The 17168-nt window shown below is 38.3% G+C and overlaps 1 protein-coding gene across 1 annotated transcript in view; it reads right to left on the bottom strand.

Annotated features, from left to right (window-relative positions):
• LOC140507773 (potassium-transporting ATPase alpha chain 2-like) overlaps positions 1-17168 on the bottom strand; it is a 69952-nt gene that overhangs the window by 27870 nt on the left and 24914 nt on the right. Inside the window, 11 exon segments of the mRNA XM_072615699.1 lie at positions 9118-9213; positions 9672-9828; positions 11674-11931; positions 12109-12229; positions 12844-12947; positions 12950-12997; positions 13076-13126; positions 13129-13225; positions 14358-14508; positions 15677-15735; positions 16125-16300. Of these exon segments, the coding sequence (XP_072471800.1) occupies positions 9118-9213; positions 9672-9828; positions 11674-11931; positions 12109-12229; positions 12844-12947; positions 12950-12997; positions 13076-13126; positions 13129-13225; positions 14358-14508; positions 15677-15735; positions 16125-16300 (1318 nt within the window).

Here is a 17168-nt window from a genome sequence, read left to right as displayed (position 1 = left end):
AAATGAAAAGAAAGAAATTCTCCAAGTTTTCAGGTTATCATGTGACCCAAAACACATAGAATCTTGGTTCCTTCTTTCTCTATCATTTTTCTTCTTTCCTGATGTTAGTTGAATGGATGTTGGAGATGGATCTAAAGAGATGATGACCATATGAGGCTTGAAAGGTTGGAGGAGCCAGCCACCAGAGGCACAGCAGAGTATGCTGGCAGCTAAGCCCTGTGAGGAGCCAGTCCTGAGGGGCAATCTGCTTTATCCAGCTCAGCAATGGGTTGACCTGGCAGCTGATGCACTGTATCCAAGGAAATGACTTGTCCATTGGATATACCACACTCTTGAGTGAACTTGGTAGGAGAAATGTTTTGTAGCAACCATTTAAGTTTGAATCTATTCTCTCCAGAGACTGAGGTAGTGGTAGAAGAGAATGAGCTCCTATTTTGGAGATCTTTATTTCTTGCTCTATCTTCTCAGTAAACATAGCTCTGGAAAAGTTCATTGATATAATTGATTGATACTGAGGGTAAAGTAAATGATAAAATTGATATTAAGGAACATGCTGGATTAGGCTTGAGACCCAAAACATTAGAAGAACCCCAAAGCCCCTCATGGGTACCTCTAGAACCCTGAAGGGAATTGGAGCAGCAGCTATATAGGGATCCAGTCTGCCAATGGTATTGGGGTTGAGAGAATGAACTCAGAACCTATATGTACTACACTTCTGGGTAGTGTGGAGACTTAATAGTTAACTTACAATATAGTTAGTTTGATTCTAAACTGATTTTGAGATAAGATCAAAAAGTCTATAATCAATGAGTCAATATAAATTTGGAGAGATTTAGTAGAGTGTTCTAGGGACCTGTCATTGGCTGTATAATGGTTAGTATTTTATCAATGACTTAAATGAGGACACATATAACACTCATCAAATTATCAAATCATGTAAATCTGAGGTGGATATCAGATTTTTTTAAAACATCAGGATAGAAAAATTTGGGGGACCATGTGGTACAGGAAAAGAATGCTGGATTTGGAATAAGAGAGTCAGGGTTTGATGAACAATCAATCAATTAACAAGCATTTATTAAGTATCTGTTTTGTGCCAGGCACTGTGATAGGCACTGGGAATATAAGTGCAAAAACCTCATAGCAATCTGTTTCATTCTGCCAAGAGAGATGTACATGTATAAGTATATATGGAATAATATATGCAGAATATTGTAAAGCCAATCATGCAGCACACCTGAGGACTGCTGCTGTGAATAATTTTAAGGGTCCAATCTCATAGTATAATGAACTCTCTATTTATTTAGCAATAAACTAAACATTGTTCAATAAAGTAAAGCATAACATTCATACCAACATTGTTAAGCAAAACATATCATTTAATATATATATATGTATCTCATAACACTAAGTATGTCATATGGTGGATAGCGTATATCGTTGCATCCCCAAAGTCAGGAGGTTCCAGGCTAGGTTCTTCCCTAGTATGATGCATCCTTAAGGGGTAGCAGAATTTATCACACCATCCACCCCTAGGTTGCTATAAGAACAATCTCTTTAATCAATACACAGTGTACAAGTAAAGTCCTCTCTCACCTTCACTTGAGGCTGACTTCCAAACGCCACAAGTACTTCATGGGTTGATAACTCCTAGCTCTTGCTTGGGTTCACACGCAGGTTCACACTGCTCTTGCTCCTTGTCTCAGCTCACGAGGGACTGTTCCACTCCAAATTCTTCCTGCTTCTGCCTGACAGCAGGCTCCAAGGGCTCCTGCCTGCAGCTTCTGTTTCTAGGAAAACAAAGCTTAACAGGGCTGTAACAATATTTATACACATTACCAGCACCATCAAGACAGGACTTCTGTCTGAGAAATCAACACAGATCAACAGACAAGGCTTCTGTCTGAGAAATTAACACAGACCAACAGACAGAGCACTGAAATCATATACTTTCTGCTAGGCCTCCCCACAAGCAAGTTCCCCTAGCCTGCTCACAATTGCTTCTCTTTCAGCTCTGCTTCTCTCTCTACTCTATCTTCACTATATGTACTATTTCTAATCAAAGACTCTTGATTGATTCAATCAAAGGCAAGTCTCAATCAATGGTGCTTGACTGGCTAAAACTCAATCCAGAAAAACAGCAAAAAATCCTACTTTGCCATTACAAATATATGTATGCATAATATACATATATTAAACACTAAGTAATGGAATATAGACTAATTAGGAAGGGAGGGTACTAGCAGTTAGAGGGAATCAAGAAAGGCTGCATTTAGAAGGCAGAGCTGCATCTTGAAGGAAGAAAGAAATTCTTTGATTTTGGGATACGGAACAAGTGCTTTCTAGATGAGAGAGATGACCTGTGTAAAGACATGGAGTACTGTGTGTTAGAAAAAGAGAAGGTTAGTCTTCAAATCCCTCTCTGCCATATACCACCTGTGTGGAGTCTTGGGCAGATCTCTTCTAAAAAAAAAATCTAACATTGATATAGCATTTGCTATGTGCCAGGCACTGTGTGAAAACTTTAAAATTATTATCTCATTTGATCCTCACAATAACCTTGGGAAATAGGTGCTATTATTATTTCCTTTTTCTAGATGAGGAAACTGGGATAAAGTGGTTAAATGATTGCCCAGAATCACACAGCTATGTCTGAGTCCAGATTTGAAGTTAGGTCTTCTTGACTCTAGGCCCAGTACTATATCCACTGTGCCACCAAGTACCTCAAAGCCTCAATTTTCTCATCTGTAGAATGAGGGGTGTAAATTCAATGATCTTCAAGGTAAGGCTATTCCATGAAAGAGATGATGCTTGGTGCTTTTTTGGCCTCAGAGAAGTAAGAATTAAGAACCATAGGGGGAAGTTGGAGATACAGATTTCAGTTCAATATAAGAAAAGACTTCCTAACCACTGGACCTGTCTCAGGAAGTATGTTCCTCATACTTCCAATTTGAAGGAGATATGGTAAATCCATTCTCAAAAAACCCAGAGACTTGGCTGCTTGACCAATTTTATTCAAGGGTACATACCTGTAATTGTGATCAAGTCCGGTGGCTGATGTTTAAGGATTCCGTGTCTGGCCAGGTGATATGAGGAGGAGGGCTATATGTGGGGATAATCCAGGCTACATGAACACAATGAAAATGCTTTCAGGTCGTCCATTGTCTTGGAACACATATGTGCCTGGGTCCATGAACACATGAGCAAATCCGTGGAGGAGAAAGGCTCGTGGCTCACAGAAGGATTCACACCCTGGATGAGATTTGCTTCTTGATTTATTCTACAGGTAGAATAGATATGCTTGTAGGTGTGACAGAATTCCATTCCTGTCACCTCTAAGCCTTCAATTTTCACCCACTGTCACAATTTGGGGGGGGATCTAAACCTGTAATCCTATCAATAAGGACCAGCTTTATTCAGCTGTTGCTTATAATCTCCTAGAGTTGCCTGAAAGTATGTGTCAGAGACAGGATTTTAACCCAAGTCTGCCTGACTCCAAGGTAATTTTCTATCTGCTATCCTGTGTTGGTCCAGAGTCACTTAATTAACACCACTTAAGGCAGTGCTCTCAAATGTACCGACTCATGAATATGTTGTCTTCTGCGTTAGAATATCATCTCCTTGAAGATCGGGACTGTTTTTATCCATTTTATCCTCAGCACTTAGGATACTCCTGAAACATTGTAAGTGCTAAATCAATGCTTGTTGATTAATTGATAGCCATACAGAATTCTCATGCACACTACAGGAATCCTGGCCTGTGACATTCTATCCTGACCACATCCCTTGTGCTGCCCTTGCTATCTATATAAGCCCTGATCCAGGTGTCAGTAACAGGAAGAAACACTATACACCCATAACGTATAATTGGGTCCCTAGGTGGTGCAGTGGAGGGCCTGGAGACGAGAAGACTCATCTGTATAATGATCTGGAGAAGGAAATGGCAAACGACTCCCATATCTTTTCCAAGAAAACCCCAAATGGGGTCACAAAGAGTCGGATACGACTGAAAAGTCTGAACAGCAACACAGCAAATGCAGAATTAGAGTGGTTAGAATGTTGGCTCTGGGAAATGACACCTGGCAAGCCACTCTGAAGGAATGTTTGTTAATTTTGGGCTGCTTAAAGATGGCATTGCTTAGAGTGGTCAATGCTGGTGATATTAATAATTATGGCAATAATGATCATTATTCACATTTATATAGTGCTTTATATTTAGCAAAATATACATACATTACTAGAATGTAAGTTCTTGGCAATTAGGGATTGTTTAGTACATGGTCCTGGCACAGTGCCTGGCACGGAGTAATTACTTAATAAACACTTGTTGATTAATTTATCTCCACAATGGAAGAAGATTTGATCAATGCTTCTTCCCCTTCCACTCTGGCAGACCCTCTTTGCCATAGATTTCACTGGGGAGAGCGCTTCCTAATAACGAAGAAAGAGTCAAACAAAACAAAACTGACTGACAAAATGATCTTGTCCGACAGTATATTCAGCATTCTGTTTCCATAGTTCACCACCCCCTACTAACTGACAAGAAGTTGATGTCTTTTACCATTTACTTTCTGGAACCAAGATTAATCTGAGTTCTGCTGTCTTTTTGTGCTGTTTTAATGTACAGTATCCTAGTCATTGTGTATGTATTGTTTTCTTGATTCTGCTTTTTTGTATTAATTTTACAAGGGCCCCAACCAAGGTCTCAAATTAGGCCCATTTTTTCTCGTCTACCTTGCCCTATAAAGTAATCACACCATCTACAGCTTAGGTATGGCTCTGTCGAAACAGCAGAGCCTTAGCTGTCATTGTTATGACATTGAAGACAGTGAGATGTTTTGGGCCATTCACAGCCCTGGGTTTCTACTTCTTCCTTTCAGTGAAATCTCTGGTAATCCTCAGGGACTGTCCTAGTTTGGCCATTTTCCTTATAGAGTATAGCCTTTTTATAGACACAAAGGAAGTATCTTTTATTCACCACCCATCTATCTGCCTTCAACTTGCACTTTGGTTCCAAATTAGGGGAATAAGGGATCTTCTTCATCTAATTCATTCCCCCAACAGGACAGAGATACGGGACCAGGAATTGTGTTCACTTTATACATGGGGAAACTGAGGCTCAGGGAGGGCGAGTGACTTGATCCAATTTACACAGAGGTAGGAGCAGAAATAAGAGAACTCAGACATCTCCTAAACTACTTGGCTGCTCCTTTAGTTTCTCTCCTGATCTTCCCCTCTTGCTACACATCCCAAAGAAATGTTCACTTTTTTTCTATTCTGTCCTTATACTTTGCTTTTATTCAATCATTTAACTTCATAACAATACATATTGCAGTTATTTTTCTACAAGCCCTACTGGATGGCAGAGACTATGCCATTTTAGTACCTGGAACAGTTCTGTGAGGGGCAGCTAGGTGTCACTGAGTATATATTGCTGGGCCTGGAGTCAGGAAAACTCATCTTCTTGAATTCAAATCTGGTTTCGGGCACTTACTCGGTTTCCTCATCTGTAAAATGAGCTGGAGAAAGAAATGGCAAACTACTGCAATATCTTTGCCAAGAAATCTCCAAATGAGGTGACAGAGAATTGGACACGACTGAAAAATCCCAAACTTAACTATTCTTTGTATTTCTTAGGCTCTTATGATTTATTGAATTGAATAGTTATAAAATGTCACACCAGTCAAAGGACCTTGGAGATAATCATTGCCCACTCCCACCCCTCAATTTTATAAAGAAAGAAACTGAAGTTCAAAGTGGCTAAGTGATTTGTCTTAAGATACCCGGTAGTTCCTGTTGGTTGTTCAGTCATTCAGTCATGTCTCTGTGAACCCAATGGACCATAGCATACCAGTCCCTTCAATCCTTTGCTTTCTTTGAAAGTCTATCCAAGCTTACGTTGTTCCCATGGCACTATCTCTCCATCTCATCTTTTACTCTCCCCTTTTCCTTTTTTCTTCAATCTTTCCCAGCATCAGTCTTTTCCAAAGAATCCTGTCTTCTCATTATGTGGCCAAAGTATTTAAGCTTCAGCTTCAGTATTTGGCCTTCTGGTAAATAGAATTATTTTCTTTAAATATTGGCTGATTTGACCTCCTTGCTGTCCAAGGGACTCTCAAAAGTCTTCTCCAGCACCACAATTCAAAAACATTAATTCTGTAGTACACTCAGCTTTCCTTATAGTTCAAATCTCACAGCCGCATGTTACTACTGGAAAAATGATAGCTTTGATTATATGGACCTTTGTTGGCAAAGTGTTTTGCTTTTTAGTATATTGTCCAGATTTGCCTTAGCTTTCCTTCCAAGGAACAATTGTCTTTCAGTTTCATGACTGCAGTTGCCATCTGCAGTGAACTTTGAGCCAAACATCCCTGGCACCTGGCAAAGCACCTGGCTGAGTTTCCTAATTTCTAATTCTCAGCTTTGGGCTCTTTCTAATGAATCACACTGCCCAATAGTTAAGAACACTGTTGCAATTTAAGAATAGTTGAGAACAGATAGTTGTGTATACCCTTTGATCCAGCATACTACTACCTCTGTATCCCAGAGATAAAAAAGGGGAAAGAACCCACATGTACAAAAAATATTTATAGCAACTTTTTTATATTTTTTATATTTGGAAATTAAGGGGATGCCCCTCACCCCATGGCTGATCAGATGTGGTGTATGGATGTAATGAAATACTATTGTGCTTTAAGGATGATCAGGATGCTCTCAGAAAAACCTGGAAAGGCTTATGTAAGTAGAGGGAATAGAACCAGGAGAACATTGGATATAGTATCAACAACCTTGTTGATTGACTATGAATGCCTTAGCTCTTCTCAGTAAAGCAATAATCCAAGACAACTCCAAAGGATTCATGATGGAAAATGCTATCCACATGTCTGAATGCAGATCAAAGCTTTTTATTTTTTCATGGTTCTTTTCTTTAGCCTATTTCTTCTTTCACAACATGACTAACAGAAATGTTTTACATGATTGCACATACATGACCTATATCAAATCGCTTATCATGTTATGGAGGGAGTGGTGAGGGAGAAAAATTGGAATTCAGTTTTTTAGAAATTAATGTTAAAAATGTTTTTACATATAATTGGAAAAATGCTATTATTAAAAATAGTTTATTACCTGGGATAGATGTCTATCATTTTTATTATGGTTCAAATGGAATTTAATTGGCAGCTCTGGAATTTAGGAAAGGTTGTTTCAAGGTTCAAATTCAAAAGATAATCCTTGAGTTTCCTCCAGCTTCCTCAGGACTGCGCATTTCATCACGCGCATTGTGACTTTCTTATCCAAGTTTCTTCGGGGATTTCACAACATAGGTTCAAACTTACAAGTTTTGAAAGTGAATTCAACTTCAGCAGTCTCTGGAATGCTCCCTGCCCTTTTTTTAGCCTGCTGTATTTGTTCCCTTTGTTTTAGTGAAACTACCTATACTAAGGACACATCACTTTTCTATCTCCTATAACTAGTGATATACAATACTTTCTCCTTAACAAGCATGCATGATTTTTTTCCCTTGTAGCACCAGCTATACTATGAGTAACCATCTTTTTTCCTTCTTCTTCATGTAAATCCTAAATACTACTGGACAAATTGTGACTGACACATTTCCATCAACTTCTGGTATTGTGTGCCACATTCTGAGTATAATAAACTACAGTAAAATCTATCTTTCTGATTTGTGATGAGTCTTCCTGACTCCAGACCCTAAACTCCATGCATTGTACCACCTTGCTGCCCTACAGCATTTAGTCATTTTCTTACAGTAGGGCTACACACCAGCCTACTGACAGTTGAGGCCAAATCACTTCACTGGAAGCAATGATTCAAATGAATGAGCTGTAAGGTTAATGCTGGGATTAGTCTGCATAATTTAAGCATTTCTGTTTTAACCTCAGGATTGTACTTTATATAATGCGTTTCTATCACAAACTCCTTGACCCAGATTCCCTGATCAATCAAAAAAAATTTCAGAATGGTCCAGATGATGATGGGAGAAAGCTAACAGGGCAGGTTACATTATGTAAAAATTTAAACCAAAAGTTCTTCTTAGGTTCTGCTCTAGTTGAATTAGACTCACTATGCAATAACGAAATCACAGAAGGAGTGGTAGGAAATACTTTACGTGGTCTATTTCTCATCCCCAGAATAGAGTCCCAAAAATTCCATTCTCAGAATTTTCTGATCCAATTTGGAAGCAGTAGATTTTTATGAACAGTCTGATGAACTGTTCTTTTACTTTGAGTTTTTCCATTTCAATTAACAGTAAGTCAGCTTATCCAGCTTTCCTGGCTCTGCAACGAACTCCCACCACTTATTGTATTAAGTAGTGGGTTGAGGGGGAGAAAGCAGAGAATGAAATGAGTCACTCCAACACAATTTATTCATTCCTTTCATTACTCCCAGGGCACAAAAAAATTTAATTAGTAGCTTTCAAATACCTTCCCAGCTGAAGTAGAGCACCTTTTCAGGGAGTCTAAGAACAGTCACAACTTCAGTTTATAAAACACACTTTACTTTAAAATACTGTCAATCCATTAGGATTTGTGCTACACACAATTGTATCCAAGTTGTCTTCATAAAACTAAACAGTTTCAAATCCAAGACAAGTGCAGGTTTTATAACTGCATTAGATATTGTGGAAAGTTATGTACAGATTCAACAGATTTCCTTCCTTCTCCACTTCCTTCAGAGTTCACATATTTTGAAAAAACAAGGACAATGGGCACGGAGCAGAAGAAAAAACAACCTATACAAAAAGTCAAATCTCATTTTTACTGTACATTAACTATACAGTACAGTACATTAACTGTAACAATTAAAGAATCCTTCCAGTGTGTGGATTTTGATGATGCCCGTATTTCACAGGAGACTTCCCATAAGAGGTGACTAGAGAACACTGAACTTCATCAGGGAGAAACTAAGAAGTCTTGGGAACCAAAAGCCCTTTCAGTAATACATGTTCTTATCCCACTAGCCTGTAGGGGGAGAAAGAGAGTCTTTGAACTGAACCTGAACAATGGAGCCTGCTGGAGATGTAAAAAGGCAAATGCTCAATAAATCCCAGCAGGGTCGTCCAAATCTGCACCCAAATACTCTCTTTGACATTACTTTCTTCCTGGATAGCACCTGACCAGGAGTTTTCCTAACTCATCATATAGCCAGATGACAATGGCATATGGTACTGCCACAAACCAATGCTGAACCGTGGAAATGAAATAGAGCCAAATGCAGGAGTCAAAGTGTATCAGAAGATAAGAACCAGCTTTTCGGGTGAATGGTGATGGGGCTATTAACTTCACTGCCTTCTTGGCTCTGGCACAGTTTCAGGTGGATTCAGAGCAGGGAAGGCTTTTTTCTGAATTGTCCAGAACTTGCTCTTTTCTTTGAAGGCACAACACAAAGCAAGGAATACTCAAAGATGAGGACATAAAGAGTACTTTTTTCCTTCAAATCTTTCCAGTGGGAATGGGGATTGAATTCATTCTCATTTCCCTCAATGGTTTGACCAGGCCTAACCACTTTTTCAGAAGGGATTTTTGGTCTCCAATCCTTACTACCTCATTTCTACTCCAGTCATCCTCATTCTACCCCAACCTGGTCCTCAACTCTCCTTGGACTGGAGGCCAGGGTTTCCCCTACCCACAGCAGGGCATATAACTCACTGAAGTGTGGTGAAATTTAGGACTGGAACACTTCCAAATCCACAGGAGAGGATAGCTGCTATGATAATTTGAGATGCAATCCCTACCCAGATGACTTTATTTCTGCATGAAATATAAACATGAACAGATTTTGATTCTACTTGGTTATTCCTCCCCTCTTCATAGTTTTCCTCTTATTGTAGAGAATTTCACCAAATTCCTAGTTCCTCAGGCTCCCAAACTACAAGTCATCCTGATTTCTATCCCTCCACCACCCAATCTGCTGCCAAGACTTGATTTCAATCTTGTGGCATCTCTTGTATTTATTTCCTTCTTTCCTCTGACCCAGAAAAGGTAACAGTTAAGTAGGAAAGAGGGGATGGTGCAATTTATTTTATTTATGCCTACATGTTGTACCTTGCAGCCTAGTTTTTGTTTTATGTCTGTTACAAAGCTGATGCATGTCAGTCAGCTCTAGCAAACTATGAGAGGCAAGGACAAGTTTTGATAAAGGTCAGGCATTATCTCTTTCTTCTGAGGAATTGCACACCCAAAGGTCAGATCCCATTAAAAATCAGATTCCCTCCATAAGATTCATCTCATTGCAGTGAGTGTATTTTTTTTTATTTTTAACTAATAAATTGTTTTAACAAATAAATTGAACAATTTAACAATATACGTATATATTCATATACGTATAACCATATATATACATATGACAATATGTATAACAATATATTCATATACATATAACAATATACATGTATATTCATTTTAACAGTAGCAACTAGCACTTATGTAGCATTTTAAATGTTATGTCCTTTGGTCCTCACAACAATCCTGTCAATAGGCACTATTATTATTCTCATTTTATGAATGAGGAAACTAAGGATTTACAGAAATAAAGTAATTTGTCCATGGTAACCTAGCTAGCAAGTGTTTCTGGTCTTTCTAACTCCTAGTACCAGAGCTCTAACCACTGGGACCCGCAAACTCCAAAAATAGTTAATGAAGAAAGAATCAACATTATTCACTGTATTAACCTGAAATCTGGTGTAGTCTTCTTTTACATAGCTCAGGGCAAATGTGGGTATTTTCATTCCATTTTCTTCATTATGTATTAATTTATTTTTTTCCTTGAAAAATACAATTTTTCCCTGTAAATCATTTCCCAGTAACTGTCCTGTTCACTTACCCCACCTTTGTAAAGAAAAACAGCTAAATGGAGAAAACCAGAACATTGTCCATTTGGCATTCTCCAATTGTTCACCACCTCTCAACTGAGAAGACAGGAATCTATTTCATCATTACAGACCATGCTTTAGAGGTGGCCATCTCCAAGACTTGCTTCCATGGCTGTAAGCTGAAAGCTGCCTCTACTTCTAGAACGATGATGAGATTCAACTCTACCACTATTCCTACATATGTGTGTCAATTTCTTCTTATAGCCTTATACCCAGGAGAAGGAAGGAACCAAAGTATACTCCAGGAATCATCAGTTCCTTAAAATATTGTCTCCCCCTGTTAGAATGTAAGATGCTTATGATGAAAAAAATGCCATTCATCCCCAGAGAAAAAAACTGATAGTGTCTGAACACAGATTGAAGCATACTTTTTTAGCTTTATTTTTCTTGAGGTTTTTTTTTTTTGTCTTATGTTTTCTTTTACAACATGACTGTTATGGAAATGTTTTGCATGACTACACATGTATTACCTATATTGATTTGATTGGCTTCTCAATGGGGATGTGGTAGAGAGGAAGGGAGAGAATTTAGAACAAATTTTAAAAAGGAATGTTAAAAATTGGTTTTACTTGTAATGGGAGAAAAATAAAATGTTAAATAAACTTGAACAAAAATTTAAAAAAAGAATATAAGATTCTTGAGGGGAGGGGCAGACTCTAGAATGTCTCTAATAAATGCTTTCTCGCTCATTGTATTTGTGTGCCAAGCACTTGGTACACTGCCTGGTGGATGGTAATCACTGAACAAATGCCTGTTAATGTTTACATTCACTGATTGACTTGAATAAATAGTATCACTAAGGCAGTCTAGAGAAGGGCATTTCAGCATCAATCTGGCCAAATGGGTAATGGAATAGAGAATAAATGGGGCTAATACTTTGACTTTCCTTACCCATTCTTGTCCATAGCTATCTTCAAAGTCATTCAAAGAATTATTTTCTCATAATGGCCGTAAGTAAAGGAGCAGGTCAGGTTTGACTCCCTGGACTGCATGGACAGTGAAGTGGGTAAAGAAACCTCCCACAGATTGCAAGATTCCTACATTATATAGGAATATTTTAGGAATTTAGAAACAGATGAGTTTACGATAGTTTCTTTCCAATTATCCCCCATATCCCCCCACCCCCAAAAAAGCCAGTTTCTGAATGCTTTAGGAAACAAAGGCTTAGGAAAGACCTTTGATACCAAAATGAGAAGAGTTGGACGGCAGCATACCGATTTGAAGGTAGGAGTACAGAGCCAGCTGATGATTCATCAATCTGTCCTTCTTGTGGTGTGGCTTCTGGTTCATGATATCACTCTCAGCTTTCTCATAGGCTAAGGCAATGGAAGGAATCCATAGAAGGGAGAGGTGATAAAATCCATTTACCACTGCTCTGTATGAGGATTACAGCCAGTTAATATTTAGATAACAAGAGTAGAGATGAAATCAATCTGAACTCTCTAGAAGCAGCCTGACCAGAACACGTTCAAGCCTTTAAGCAACAAGAGTCATTTGGTATTAGTTTCACATGCAAAAAAATATATAAAAATAAAATAAAACAACAGATCTCTAACTATGTCACAATACATCAACAAGCCAGTATATTACTACTTATAGAGAAGTGAGGAAAGGCTGGTAAAGGTTATTTCACTTCTTTGGTTACTAAGTTTTGCTTTTTGTTATCCACTTAACCTTTACCTGTGCTTTCCAAACCCACATTAATAATTTGTCCTCATTGTCCTCAACAATGTTGGTTATTCTTTAGTGATTCAGTAGTCATGAATTGTCTGTTGTGGATTTAGAGAGCGTGGGTTGGTCCAAATACTACCTTTACCTCTTATTAGATCAATGTTTTGACAAATTATATTAGATCTCTTAAGAAATAAAATCCAGAAGGGGGAAAAATGGCCCCAAACTTTATGTCATCTGATGCTATATTCTCCTTCGTACCCCAGAAACCTACTTACAATGTCAGTGCCCAAGTTGATGAACAAGATGGCAATAGTACTGATGGGCAGAGGGACTTGAGCAGTAATGAAGATCAGGAAAGGGATAAGCCTGCAAAAATTTTGGTCAGGGTGAATGCAATGATTTTCTTCAGATTGTCAAAGATTAGGCAACCTATGAGGAGAGTTGTCTACTCAGAGAAATAGCTCTCAGCTCATCCTCTGTAAGAGCATTCGAAGGGACCTTACTTACCTTCCTCTATACCTGTCACTATAGAGGCAAAGTTGTCTGCTGCATTTTTGCTGCATCAGAACCTACAATTCCCATGGCAATCCCAATACTGGCTTTCTTCAGGGCTAGGGAATCATTAACACCATCCCCTGTCACTGCAACAACAGTATCCTAGGATAACAACATGGGATTCAAAACTTTAATCCAGAAACTTCAGGGATTGAGACAAGTTTGGAGTATTAATAAAAATAATAACCTCCTTCTCCTCTGGAAGTTAGGAAAGACTCCATGTTCTGCTAGAGTCCCTTTTTTGGAAAGTGCTATATCACTTTGTGATGTAAAGAATATTAAGTCCTCAAACAAGACCTTTTTTAACAAATGGAGATGAAGGACAGCAGAGATTGGCTTCTCCAATTGACAAAATTTTGAAGACAGGATCACATTCTTTCCTCAGTTATCTTCACGGCAAAGCCAAGCTAAATTAATTCACCCAACAGAGAAGTCACCAGATTAGAAGTCACATTAGAAAGATTGTTAGATGGGCCTCCATTTTCTCATTCAAGTTAAGGCCATTATATATGAACCTAAGGTTATATTCTATGGTACTGTAAGAAAATAATGAAAGAGACCATTTCAGAGAAACCTAGAAAGATTTTTATGAGCTGATACACAGTGAAGAAAGCAGAATCTAAATGATTTATACAATAATAACATTGTAAAGACAAATAACATTGGACGATGTCATTAACACAATGATCAACCACTATTCCAGCAGACTAATAATGAAGCATGCTACCCATCTCCTGGCAGAGAGGTGGTGAAGTCTAGGGTCAGAAGAGACATTTTTTGGACAGGGCATGTGAGGGAATCTGCTTTGCTTGATGATAACATTTATTTATAAAAATTTTATTTTTCTCTTTTGTCTATTTTCTCCCATTTTGGGGGGGGGATGGATTTTTGTTAGTTGAAAATACTAAATATAAGCAGAATATAAGTTCCTTAAGGAGTTATTTTGTCATTGTAGTTCTAATCTGCACAGTGTCTAGAACAAAACAAATCCTTCATGAATGCTCGTGGAATTGAATTTCCTTGAAAGAACTAGTCATTTCTTTTCTTCTTTCTTATAAAGGAATTGCAGCTATGTTTTGGGAAAGAACTTTCTGTTATCATAAAACTTCCCCCCAGGCTCAATGGAAGTCTAAAGATGTCTCACCTGGGTACCTGTCAGTCAGTCAATAAACAATTATTAAGAACTTACTATATGTCAGGCACTGCCCTAAGCTCTATCCCTGCAATCACTCACCTGTCTCTGACAGTCCTCCACAATTATCAGCTTCTGCTGGGGAGATGTCCTTGCAAAGACAACTTCAGTGTGGTAGGTCAGGAGCTCATCCAGCTGCTCTGGGCTTATCTCCTTCAGCTCCATTCCACTGACCACAGCAGCCTTTGCCTCCCTAGAAGGGTCAAAGAAAAACCCAATAAGGAAAAAGGACAGCTCTCATGTTGAGAGACCCTCCTTGATCAAGGGAACCCAGTAGGTAACAACTCTCTGAAGGGGACAGGCCCCTCATTTCTTCACTAATGCTCCCAACTGTGTTGTAACTCAGTAATAGGCTTTGCCATCACCATTCAAGATGGGGAAACAGAGGCTAGCAGGGGAGCAATTGGAATGAGTACTACCATGTCCCCTCCCCTTACACAGGGGACCCCTAAAGAACTTGAGTCCTTTCCCTGCACTTTCCATAGAAAAAGTACAGTAGATATTTGTGGGAAAGTAATCTTAGGGTAGGATAGAGTCCTCTGCTTTTGATAAGGATTAGCTGACTAGCTATGGGATATTGTAAAAGCCATTCTGGAATCAAAGGTATGCTTGGCACTGGGGATCCAAGTAGGTTATAATCAATGTTGATAACATAATTGCCCTTTGAGGGAGCTTTAGTTGTGACTTGTATCTCTCCTCCCCTTAGAAAAGACCAGTACCAATACATTTTCTATATAATTGCTTGCCCCGTTGTCCCTTGTCCCTTCTTTCCCTTCTTCATAGGAGGAAAATTTTGGTGCAATTTCTTTCTGGTTTTCTGAGAAAAAGGATTTGGTAATATATATTACATATAATATATGTGGAATTATATATTCTAGTTTAAAGCTCACAAAGAAAAGTAGAATTAGGAAAATGATAAAAGATATAACTACATTTATGTAGACTGGCTATATACTATGTTATAGCTAAAAGGTCATTGTTTCTACTAATAAGTAACCACAATTAGGATAGTTTATATTTATAGAGTACATTTATATAGGTTTGCAACGTCCTTTATCTTTTTTTTTTTTTTTTAAGAATCTCAGAGAGGTTAAGCGATTTGCCCCAAACGATACCTATATGTAGCTAGTAAATGGAGGGGCTGGAAAGAGTTCTATGCCACAATGTGGAAAATAAACATTAATTTAAAAAAATACTTTGATGTCTTTTCATTTCCTTTCATAGTTCATTGGGAAAATGAGATTAAACAATATAATATATGTCAAGACTTTGCAAATCATACAACTGCTCTATGTAACCATTCCTTTGGCTATCTCCACTGCACCAGGCTCAAGTATTAAGGTGTTAAACAGTAACTGTACTGAGAAGAAACTTCTCTGCAGTATTCCAATACACCAATATCCCAATAACCAATGAAAATCTAACATCGAAAACATAAAAGGAATAAGGGTTGAGGCTGGACCAGTAATTTCATTGATGATGAAATAAATGTCCTCTAACATTTGTAGACTGGCATCTTATTGGCAACTCTCAAGAGAGCTGTGTAGAGCACTGGTAGGTTGTCAGTGTACTATCCAGGGTCATTTAGCCAGCATGTGTCAGGAAGATTGAGTCTGTCATGTGTAAGGGACTTGAACCTGGATTTTAAGCCAGTTTTCTATCCATTCAGTTTATAATGCCTCTCAAATGTAAACAGGAAAAGGAAAATACATGGGATTGGTAGAGAGGACTTCACTGTACAATGAAACTTCTTCAAAGGATCTTTCTCACCTGTGAAGAACTCCAAGAGGTAGGAAAATAGAACTCTACCTTAATCCCTGCATTGTGGCATTTCATGACTGCATCAGGGACAGTGGATGGAGGGGGATCAATCAATGATATCAGCCCCACAAAGCAGAGATCAGAGGTGGGAAAGTCCATGACCTCTACATCAAAAGAATAGGTATTTGGAAAATCGTCTTCTGGCAGGTACAGGTGACAGAAACCTGGAATAGACACATGTGAAGCACATTGAAGGATCAAAGTTGCTTTTTCTTGAATAGAAACTTGAGTCCCTTCCCTGTACTTTCCACAGGAAAGATGAAGTAGATATTTGTGGGAAAGTAATCTTAGGGACAATCTGGAGTCCTTTCCTTTTGACAAGGATTAGCTGTCTAGCCATAGGATATTGTAAAAGCCATTCGGGAATCAAATTCAAAATTAGAGCAAAGAATCAGGTATCTAAGCTGAAAAAAGACCTTGCATGCCAACTAGTCCAACCTCCTCAGTTTTACTCATAAGGAAACTGAGCCCTAGACTTGAAAATTCAGGTAGGAAAGCCCCTAAAAGCCATCCTAGTTGGGTTAAACAGATCTAATATTTTTAAATCTCTCCATTTTCTAGGACCTACAATTCTTTAAAACTCTCTAACATTTCTTCCTTTCCCAGGCTTATCATTGGGAAAATCTCATTATGCTGCAAGACTGAATCTTTCTGAAATATACATCTCAGTACCCTCAGCTTTTCTCATTGAACCCTATGACTAGAGGGCAGAGACATGGGTTCTAAGGTATTAAAATTTAGTCAGACAAAAAAATGATAAGTTTCTTTCCTGGGAATCCCCCATGTTAAGTTCCAACTGTTAAAAAAAAAAGATTTTTTTCTTCTTACAGCATGACTATAGTGAAAATATATTTAATAGGAGTGTATGTATAGAACCTATATAAAATTGTATGCTGTCTCAGGGAGGGAGGAAAGAGGTAAGAGGGAGGGAGGGGAAAAAAATCTAAGTTATATGGTAGTGATTGTAGAACACTGGAAATAAATAAAATCAACAAAACAAAATAAAATAAAGATTTTTTTTTTAAAGCATAG

The sequence above is a fragment of the Notamacropus eugenii genome, chromosome 5 (genome assembly GCF_028372415.1).
Source record: "Notamacropus eugenii isolate mMacEug1 chromosome 5, mMacEug1.pri_v2, whole genome shotgun sequence".
Taxonomy (NCBI): domain Eukaryota; kingdom Metazoa; phylum Chordata; class Mammalia; order Diprotodontia; family Macropodidae; genus Notamacropus; species Notamacropus eugenii.
The sequence above is the reverse complement of the archived record's forward strand: the minus strand, read 5'-3'. Positions and strand labels throughout refer to the sequence as shown.